This window comes from Aulostomus chinensis, chromosome 8 (assembly GCF_037954235.1).
Source record: "Aulostomus chinensis isolate RoL2024-O1b breed Wild chromosome 8, RoL_Achi_v1.0, whole genome shotgun sequence".
NCBI classification, from domain to species: domain Eukaryota; kingdom Metazoa; phylum Chordata; class Actinopteri; order Syngnathiformes; family Aulostomidae; genus Aulostomus; species Aulostomus chinensis.
In genome coordinates this window covers 11,138,049-11,149,187 of record NC_141327.1, presented here as the reverse complement: position 1 = coordinate 11,149,187, position 11,139 = coordinate 11,138,049, and the positions used below count along the sequence as shown (strand labels likewise).

Sequence of the window (11,139 nt, the reverse complement as noted above, 5' to 3'; positions counted from 1 at the left end):
AGCAGCCTGATGTGTCTGTGGCCTCATTTCACTGAGTCAGCGAACCGTGATCATCTGCTGATCCAACAAAGAGCTCTGTCATCAGGCCGCACGCTGTCATTCGTTCGCCGCAACACACATCAGACGACACTTGTAGCCAGTTTGTTTAATAAACTTCAATTTACACAATGCAGTACGGTGAATTTCCCATCACCCAACGTGTACAAACATTTCCCACCCACACACATTTAAAACATACGCACATTCTCGCAACATTTAAAATTCACCTCCAGGTTAATATGCCCCACTTAATGACCCCAGCCTTTACAGAGTTTGCACTTGGACTGTAATGTGTGGGTCCCAAAAGTTTTTGTCTTTAAATTGTCTAGTGAAAAAAAAGGACAAACACACATTATTTACAACACCTTTCGGCATAAACTGTGAGTGAAAGCAGTGAAGAAGCTTACTGACCAGGCTGTTGGAACGTTCCAGTAATTCAAACCTTTCAAGAATGAAGTTAGAAGTTTACAGGCCTTTAGCTCTAAGAAAGAGGCACTACTGTCACAGTGATATGAGAGACACACACACACACACACACACACACACACACACACACACACACACACACACACACACACACACACACAGTCAGGTAGTTCAAATTCAGTTAAAATGATATGACTTCCCAGTGATGATTTTTTTAGGATGGATAAAATAGAAGTGCCGTCTAGTATTTAAAGTAAATGCTACCGTATTAAGACAAACCACATTAAACATTCTTAAAATCATAATTTCTACTTAATTTGGTTAAAATTTAACTGACAATAACATGTCAATAAGTTATGAATGATTCCAAATTTATAATAGCTACATGAGGACATAAAATGGACAAACAAAAGAGATGACACAGGACAGACATACTTGACAGACGTTAAAAATAAAGTTCTCTGTGGAGGACGGGAGTTATAAAGGGATCGGCAGGTTAGCGTGTTAGGTGTTTGGACTCTTTGCGTTCTTGTTAAGGCAGATCTACTCTAATCCCATCAGGCTGCAGTAGTCCATGTCGACCAAAGCTGAGAGAAGCCAACAGGGCAGAATGCAGGATACAGAGCAGGATTCTGCACTGGGTGAACTATTTGTAACCAGCTCCCCAAGGTCTCCCACAACATGGAGGAAAAACTGGACCGTCGCCCCCTGGGTCAGCTGAGTTAACCCTCTTAAAGCTGAGTGCACCAGGATGAGTGCATCAGACCCAGAACTGGTCGGGTGTGAGGTTTCACTAGTGAGGAGCCTGGGCTGCAGCGCTACCCTGCTCCTCTCTCCTCCTCATGGCCTCGATCACTGCCATCTCTTTGGCTTCCTTCTTTTGGTTCCTGGCCTCAAACTGCAGCCTGAGGAGGAGAACAACACAACGTGAGCAAGACAGAAGCTGTGCTTCATGTTAATTGTCAAGCGGGTGAACTGGGTATGTTGCATAAAGTAAATGTGCATTAAGTGTGCACACAAAGAAACCAAAAAGCAGGCCACATAATGAAGCCAGAATATGGCGGTATAGGCAACACTGAGCATTGGTGTGGCTGTAAGAGTAGAAGGAGAGCCTCCTTCAATTGGAAAAGTAATAACCTATCTTCAGTGCCAGCTAGTACTATAGATGTTGCATTCTGTCCACAGATGAAAACAAAGTTTAGGAATATCTGTGGTGATGATGGAAAAAGCTGGTCAGCCGGGATTTTAAGAGTCACTACGTCAGAACTTAGTAGAAAAAGCAATTGGCCTCTCCCGTTTTTTGCATTTACACATTTTTAAAAACACCTAAAAAAAAAAAACAACCTCAAGTAGGCATAAAAATCCCTCTAACCAAATCGGGGAATGTCTTAAAAAGTGAATTGTTTCCATCAATATTTCCAAAGTCAAAATGAGACTACAGAGATGGAGACCATAAGAGGAGGGGCAAGTAAACGCAGGAGACCTGTTCTCAATGATCCTCTGGACGATGTCATCAGTGGTGAGATTGTTCCCACTATCGATGGCCTTGAAAACCCCCCTCTTCTTAGGCTCCTAAGGGAAGAATACACACAAGGGCCAAAGTCATCAGTGAGGAGGTTGAGCCTTAGACCAGACCAGGGGAGAAGACCCAGAAAGAAGCAAATGACTGGAAATGTCAGTGACTATTAACCCTTTCACAATGAAACATGATGGCGAGCAGCTCGTGGACTTCACGATCTTGCCAGTGCGCTGCCACGATCAATAAAAAAGATGCGCAAGATCGCGATACAAGTTGTTTATAAACACGGTCGCACTTGCACAGTTCAAGTTAGGGTTCCCTGATTGGTGGGAGTTCCCAAGCATGACATAGATTAATTCACCTAAGTTCATACACATGTAAATTGTTTGAAAAAAGGAGGGAAATAGAGTCTCAGGGACATCAACAGGAAGACAGATCTTATGGCAGAGGCCAAGACTTTACTGAGAGATGAGTGAGCAGCTCTCGCAGTGCAGTTGAGTCCAATTTTTTTTATTTATTTATTTTTTTCTGGAGCTTCCACAATGACAGCCTGACAAGCGGCACCCGCGTTTTTGGTGCAGTGTGACAGGGGCTTATGTGAGACATGGACAACAGAAGTACTAAACGTCTAAGATCAGTCTCAGAGCGAACTGACCACACAGTTGTTGTGTATTTGTATTATCTTCTCGGGCTCTTGAGATGCAGAAAGAGTCACAGAAGTACAGTAGGTGATAATACACCGTACGGAGACCCAGAATAAGAAAATAAAGGACCAGGAACAGTCGTTGATGAGTGACAGGCCCAAAGTCGTGGTCTGTCTTGAACTTGAAGCCTGTCACCCAATTCTTTGAGAGAGACAAAATATTTCTTCTCATTGTTTTGCAGATGACATTCAATATCAGTCTTCTGTTAAAAACTAAATGTGAATGCATTCTTTGATTTGTCTTAAAAGCCATCAAAGCCCAGATGGACTTAAATGCTCTCAATCTAAACAAAAGGAAGACTGAGATCATGATGTTTGCATGCCCTGACCTACTAGATGACTGGTCTCGCTTCCTGGCCCTTCAGCCATGGACAATCCTTCAGCTGTTAAAAACCTCAGTGTGTTTCTTGACAGCTTTGTTAATTCTAAGCAGATCAGCCACTCTGTTGTTATAACAAGCTTCTTCCAGCTTGGACTACAAGCTAAAGTGACAGCCTATCTTCCCCTCAAAAACTCAAGCTCTCATTATCTCTTGCTTAGGCTAAGAGTTAGATTCAGAACTGAAGAAGCCTCTTGGACAAGAGGGGAAACATCTTCTATACCAGGGGTGGGCAATCATGTGCCATGGAGGGCTGTGTGTATGCAGGTTTTTCTTCCAACCAAACACTTTAACAGGTGATTCCACTGATTAACACTCTTCTGTGGCTGAAGGTGTGTTAATCAGTGGAATCACCTGTTAAAGTGTTTGGTTGGAAGAAAAACCTGCATACACACGGCCCTCCATGGCACATGATTGTCCACCCCTGGTCTACACCAAAACCTCATACTCATAGACTATCATGACGTGGATGATTGAAAAACTTCAGAGATCTCTTGCTTAATTGCAGTAATTGGTAGTATGTGGGTATAGATCAGTCTTTTCTTCAACGTCTCCAGCTCGTAACGGACAACCTTTAACAGTGTTAGCCGCCCTTCACTTCCTGTGCACTATAGGATTGATTTACCAGTGCGTACAGCTCTGAATGGGCTGGCACCATCGTATCTTGCGTAACTCCTGAACTGTCACATCCCATTCAAAGCACAGAGTTCAGCTGGCCAGTTGTTCATGGATGTCCCAAGATCATGGCTCGGACCAGAGCTGCTCCCAGTCTCTGGAACAGCTTGCTTATTCATATTGAATTTTTTTTTTTTTAATTGCTTCTGAAGGCTCATTTCTTTTGCTTTGGAGTTTAATTTGGACTGAGAGCAGCACCCCTTTATGCCCTAATTCTTGACCATGTCTGCTTTTAGTGTTGTTTCCAATTCTAATTAACGTCTATGTAACATGTCCAGTACTTAGTCAACCATAGTTGTAAAAATGTGCTACATAAATTAAGTGGAAGTCGAAACTGAGAGAGGACAGATTACCAGCATGTTCTCTCAGTAAGTCTCAGATTTGTGGAACAGAGTATTTGGACCTGTAAAGATACAAACTAAATGCAGTACAATTACTCGCCTGAGTGCACTTTTGATAGGAGAGGACCATGTACTCACAGCATAAGGGTCAGATCCATCCTTGTCAGGGAACACCTCTGTCATGCCGTGACACACCAGGTCCACCTGCAGATGTAAACCAGCACACCTATTAAACCACCTTAGCAGGTACAGAGGAAGATGAATAGTTCATTCACTGAGGAATAACTTCTGATATTTATGACCACAAGGGGGAGCTACAAGGTTCACTATTGTACTTTGATACAGGTTCAAATCCAAGTTAGTTTTAACAGTGAAGTGATCTTTTTATTTTTGATGATGCCCTAAATACACTAAGATTAGTAGGCAACTTTATTTAAACTTGTATAGTATATGGAAATGAACTAACACCTCTAATAACTGTTCTGCATGTGCTGTATTTTACTTCCAATTGTAATTTAAAATTACTGTATTGGAAAATGGACATTAAATGGATGTATATTTAAGTGGTTTCCATGTATCTCCTCATGTAGTAAAAGTACAGCAGAAGCATAAATTTAAAGGAATTCCTGCTCCTGCCTGTCGAAAAGGATGTTTACATCTACATTATATACCCTACAAACTTTACGAAACACAACAGGTTGTGTAAAATCATGCTAAACTGTCTAATAATGCACTTTTGTTGAAGGATATTAAATCATTCATTGAACACTCACCTTAAAGTGATCCAGCAGGTCTTTGCCCACTGCGTAGGGTGCCCCAATCACCACCTCTGACACGTACTAGAGAGCCACACAGAACAAGAGTGAGAGAAATGTCTGGCTTCACCCTTGCACGCATCTCTGCTTAAATGAGCAGCTTAAACGAGCTGCTAATACAGCCGAGCTCATATGAATGGTGAGGACCTTGAGCCAAGTCCAGCCTACGGTGCTGTGAATGTTTGAGAACACGAGACGGCATCCCACTGTGTGATACATTTCACAATCTATGTGTGTGAACTCACCCGACAGGCCAGGACGCTCAGCGTTCTCTCGTGGATGTTCATGATTGGGTAGTTCTTCCCCTTGTACCGATTCACTTCCTGCAGAGAGGTGAAGAGCTTAGCTGGCACACTTAAAAGCAGCTTGGGTTCACATTCCGACACCTGCAAATTAACAAAACCGTAAAAACAGAATTCCTAACTGTGACAAATAAATGACAGCGCTACACTTACATGAACTTTAATTATTGCCGATTATTGGAGATGGGGGAGATTAGACTTGTTTGAATGTGTATGGAGTGGGAGTGACGTACTTGGTCAAAGTGCAAACCCACAATGACGTAGGGCCTCTCTGCTAGCTTGTAGACCATCTCCAGGAAGTCAACATGGCCGATGTCTGCCAAGAGTCTGTGGTCAAGGAAACAACTAAACACATCATCAGAGTTCATCAGCGGGTTCCTGTTACATGACACTGATGAGGATACGAAAGAGGTCAAATGCCCCAGCGACATAGATGATGGTGTCTCCCAACTGAGGCTCCTTTCCTGAGGCGAACTGGATGATCTTCTGGGACGTCTGCAAGAACTGAGACACTCCTGTCCATGGACTGTGGCCCGTTGGACTCTTCAACACAACAGAATGACCTTTTGTTTTAACAATGTGTAAAGGCTATATGATTTCTAATATAAAAGGAAAAGATCATTTGTATTCACAGCTTGAAGGAAATAGAAATGTTCACTACTCACCTTCCCAAAATTGTCTGTATGCTGCTGGTAATCTGGGTTATCCTGCAGGAATTATGAGAGGGGAAATCATTAGACCACATTTTCAGCTTGAGAGTTTTACAGGTGTGTTATGGAGCTACTGTGGAGAATATCTAGCCAGTCTTACTATGGTGCTATCGTTGGGTAAATGCTTATTCCAAGGATTAAAAACTAAACCTATGTTTATGTAACTATCTCAAGATTTTCATTGAAATGAACTGATAAAATTGTGATCATGGTCCCCAAAGGACCTAAAACACAATGGAGATAGGGTTTATGGCCCACTGACGAGGCCCTTACATGTGTAGTTTTGCGGATGAAACGAGCTGGGTAATAATCACAACCAACCAACAGCTAGTTACACATTTACCCTAAGAGAGGACCAGCAGAACTAACGTAACATCAACTCACTTTGGCAGCGCTGCCCAAACTGATGCCTGCTTTAATGTTCGAATTGGCCTGCAAGATGTAAACAAATAATAAAATAAAGGAATTAATAATAAAAATATACTATAAATCACTGACGATGCTGGGTTGTTTTTTTGGTCACTGGATGGCTGATTTATGAATGCAGTGGATTTGTGCTCTCCTGGTTCATAACCTCTTCGAGCTCCCTAAACTAAACTATAATATAATAGACAAACATGAAAAATGTAAATCCATTGTCACTGTTAAGCTGCAAGTTCCTTAGGTAATATCTAATGAAGGACACCTTTTGCATTTTAACAACACAATGTGTGGTGGACTTTGGCCCACCGTTATATTACAGTTGAAGCTGTACAAAGGAAAATATTTAGACGCCTGGCACAAGCATGGTGTGTGACCAACTCACCATGTTGCTGTGATGGGCTTTGGTCATTAGGAGCATCCGTCCCACCAGGTCAGTGGTGGAGACACCCTGTGTGCGTTTACATTCCCGGTACCGTCCTGCACGCTTCACCTCTTCGTATGTGTCCTTGCCATCTACCGTCAGTGTGATGTCATCTGGTGAGTAAACACAAAGATACCATCATATCTGCACCTCTGAGGAAGAGCAGGAGGACCACAGTGAGTGAGTGAGTGGGTAACAGAGATTACCAGGAGCAGCTCACCTCCGTGCACACAGAAGTCACAGTTGTACTTGTCCAGAGTCTCCAGGGTGGTGACGTAGGGTGCTCCCTCTACGATCTCATCCACCCACTTGATAGCCCGTACCATCTTATAGCGTTCTGCCTGAGTGAAGACTGGAGGGCCCTTGTGCTTGGAAATCTCTTCTATTGGTGCAGAGTGGGATGAGAGAATTAACACTTTTATTAATAAATCACTAACGTGTGGATGGTAACCCACAAACACAGTGTGGTAAATCTGAATAGGCTTCCCTTTACTTTATAACACTAACACAGCTAGCTATCATACAAGTAAGTGCGACATTTACAGTATAAAGTAAATGATTCTATATGCAGCTTGTATTTAACATATTGGGAAAAAAATGTACCACAGAACTAAGTGTCTATTTTATATGTAAAAATATTTTCTGTTTGTGTGTGTGTGTGTATATATTTGTCTATGCTGCAGCCGTACCATCTGTATGCACTCCAACTATGAGGTAATCTCCCATTCCTTTAGCCTGCCGTAGCTGGTTGGAGTGACCATAGTGCACCATGTCATAGCTGTGATGGAGAGTGGTACAATCATATCATCAACATGGTAAATTGTTAGGGTACAGATAGATACCAACAGCACGTACCAAAGAACAAAACAGAGAAAATAAACAATTTTGGATGGTTAGCCTGTGGCCCATGGTTCTGAGTTGGGGCCCATTTCAGAAAGCTGGTTTGGTGAAAACCCTGGATCTTGTTTTTTTTTTTCCTTCAGTCAGCTATGAAGCTGTTCAATAATATCCATCCTCCCATCACCAACATCAAAGCTACTAGATATCCATTTCATTTATATACTAAACAGGATTCTTATATTTCATTTTAAGCTGCTCTTTTGTTCACTTTTTGCTAAAATAAATATTAGCTTCAATGTTATTTCACTAGTTTTCACCAGTAATTTATAAGTGGGCTTAAAAAATTGACATTACAAAGTTAGGCATCGACTCCAGCAGCAGTTTTCTCCTCTGTCAATTCTTTGCAACCTTGCACACATAATTTGCTCTCTGCAGCAGTTCAGATACCAAAACGAGTATTTGTAAAATGTCAATGATGAGCAGAAATGACAAAGGCTAATAGGAGAAAGGTTATGTTCAGAGATGCACAACTTGTACAATTTGCTAATGTTCATTTGTTTTCTGCCAATCAGTAACCTGTACAGATTTTGTATTGGCAAAATCTCTTCAATTTCAAAACATTTATAACTCAAAAACCAATTCAACCACAGACTTTGCAGCTTTACAGGAGAACTCAAATCCCAGTATACACACAAAAAAAATGATAAAATGATCGCCTTGTGAAATTCTGCTAGTTAAACGGATCAAATCTATTCACCCTGCTCACTCTCCCTTATCACTAAAATTACAAATGCTAAAATTATTCATAAGGTAATGCTATGTCTTCATGTGTTCCCCTGAAATATCCTCAAAAAAGAACCCCCTGCCCACCGAATCAAGATGGTGGTGAGGCATCACATTGAAAGACATGTCGTTCACTATATTAGTTATTTATAACCGCCACATGAGACGAGCCTCGTCAGACCAGCCATCAGCACCACAGATGTTTCCTGGTGCAGCCAGTTATTCCAGGAACATTTTAGAGCCTCAGTACAGCTACAGAGAGATATGAGTGAAGTGATGGCCTTGTGTACTCGATTCATAAATAGAAGAGACAATGTCATTCCATATATTAGCTAATTCATTGAAACGATTTCCTTGTAACATCTTCGTCAGACTTGAGAAGAAAACTTGAAAATCTCAACCATTTTCACACAGTGTCAATGTGTTACAAGCTTCACCAACATGTATCAACATAATGTTTTGTGGGTTTCACTCTATAGGGTTTTCCCAGTTAAAAGAATACACCAACTTTTTGGGAAATACGTTTTTGCCCATAGTCCCCAGAGTCAGACAAGACGATATCAGTCTCTCCTCCTTGCGGGTATAAGAGAGCCTCGACCCACAGAGATCAGCTGACTGCAAGTTAGTTTAGCCCAATAAACAGCAGTGGATGGGTAGGTTAGCAAACCCTTTGAAAATAACAATTCAAAAATTTGGAGACATTATAATTTCATAATCAGACACATAATCTGAATAACTTTCCAAACCAACCCACCTGGTGCAGTGACTTAACGCAGCACCTCAAAAGTTCCTTTTGAAACTTTGAACAATGGAGTTTGTTGACAACTAGATTACAACCACAACCTATTCATCTTCTTCTCTGGCTCTGGAGAGAATGGAGAACAAATGTATTTCCTAATTAGTTGATTTTTTTTTAACACACTCGTGCAGAAAAACACACAAAACTTGAAGTTATCAGGTCGAAGTAGCAGCGGAAGTTCATGGGTTTATGGACAGGGAGGACCTTGTCCTCAGCTCGCCTCCCACCTGAGCCATAAAAAGGCGGATCATGTATGTGTCAGCAGCGGGTGTATTAGATAGAGTAACATGACGTAACTTGTATAACGTCTAAAAACGCTGAAGTACAAGTAAAGTTCATATGATGGGTTCTTCAAACCCAGAATATCATTTACTAAAGTATTTACAGAACGTTAAAGTTAATTTGTCACTTGTAAACTCGAGTTGCTAATTTACCGGTACATGCTGCTAGTAGCTAGCTAGCGTTAGCATGCTAATCCACATGAGCTACTAGAGTGTACCAGACTTGAATTGCAAAAGTCTTGCAGGGGGAGTAAATTTAAACAACACAAACAAATAGTAGTCCGTCAGCTTACTACACTCACCAGCCGTCACACCACAACCGGACGACGCGCTTCCTCTTCTCCGGGCTGCACCCTGACCCACCCGGCGTACTGCACCCAGCTTCACACTGCTGGTCGGTGGCGTGGTGTCCGTTTTTAATCATGTTGACAGGTTCAAGCAAGGGTTTAACTGTTAATTAAACCAATACCAAGAGGTAGAATAAAGTCTATAACTTGGCTAGGATCGTTTTTTTCCCGGAGGTTTTTCAAAGTGTGTCCTGTCCTATCCGTCTGAAGTGACAGAGTCAGCCGACGCCTCCAGCACTACGTCACATCGGACGAACCCTCTCAAGCTGAGCGGGTTGCATAATCGTGTCACGTGGTCCAAACTAACCTATCAACAATAAAAATACCAGCAGTAAGCGCTTTCATATGCGCTTCAACTCACAAGTTCTTGTATATTCTTTTGAGAGGGATTAGTTTATTCGTCTATTTGGAAAATATACGTCACGATTCCGTACATCTTGAGTGCCAAACCCAACATATATACACACACACCTTTAACACGCACACAAGGATTCTCAACGCATAACATAGACACATTTACACGTCACTGCCGTTTTTGAGTGTTGTTTAGTTCTGTGATGGCCTTGGGGTCAAAGCTATTGTTAAATTTGATTCCCCCCCAGGGGAGTCACCTGTACCAGTAAGGGAAGGAAGCAGTGTGAAATGTGGGCTGAGGGGGTGACTGGGGTCTTGTGCAATGGTCTGAGCTCCGCATGCTTTGCTGTTAAAGTCTGTGAGACTGGGAGTGGGGAAGCCGATGATCTTGCCAGCTTTGTGTGTGATCTGTGTGAGTCTACTCCTGTTGGGGGCTGACAGAATGTAGAAGAAGCAGGGTGAACAGTAGAGGAGGATGGGGTGGATAAGGCTTTTGTATCAGCAGCAGGAGGTGGGGGGCCACTGAGCATGGTCTGAGTTTTTGGCTGGCGGAGAGGCTCTGACGTTTTTGGATGTCAGTGGTGTGTTGTTCAAAGCTCTGTTTATGTCCAGGGTGACACCAGGACATTTGTGACTCTCCACCATCTCGACTGCTTCACCATTGATGCTTACAGGGTGTGTGTGGGCTTGGAGGTTGACCTGTTGGCGGAGTTGAAGACCAGTTCTTTTGTCTTAGAGACTTTTAATTGCAGATGATTGTCCTTACACCACTGTGTGAGATGAGAGATGGTGTTGTGATAGGCCATAAGTGAATTATTGTCATTGAGTAAAGCAAGTACTGCAGTGTCATCGGAGTACTTGAGGAATGTAGTGATGTGTGAGGGCCTAGAGCAGTTGTTGGTTTAGAGGGTGAAAGAAATGGACACACAGCCTTGTGGGGCGCCTGTGCTGGTGATGGAGGGTGAAGAGATGGTGCCGTCAC

The 11,139-nt window shown here is 42.3% G+C and overlaps 1 protein-coding gene across 1 annotated transcript; it reads right to left on the bottom strand.

The window, feature by feature from the left end:
• Positions 1 to 138: 138 nt before the first annotated feature.
• Positions 139 to 10,055, bottom strand: pcyt2 (phosphate cytidylyltransferase 2, ethanolamine). The gene is made up of 12 exons (XM_086210107.1): positions 9,759 to 10,055; positions 7,443 to 7,531; positions 6,974 to 7,135; positions 6,715 to 6,866; positions 5,865 to 5,906; positions 5,604 to 5,742; positions 5,433 to 5,515; positions 5,143 to 5,220; positions 4,856 to 4,921; positions 4,221 to 4,286; positions 1,949 to 2,037; positions 139 to 1,370 (listed from the first exon to the last, which is right to left on the bottom strand). Exons 1-12 carry the CDS (start codon positions 9,878 to 9,880, stop codon positions 1,259 to 1,261), a joined length of 1,200 nt encoding a protein of 399 aa, XP_086066233.1. The 5' UTR covers positions 9,881 to 10,055; the 3' UTR covers positions 139 to 1,258.
• Positions 10,056 to 11,139: the final 1,084 nt, after the last annotated feature.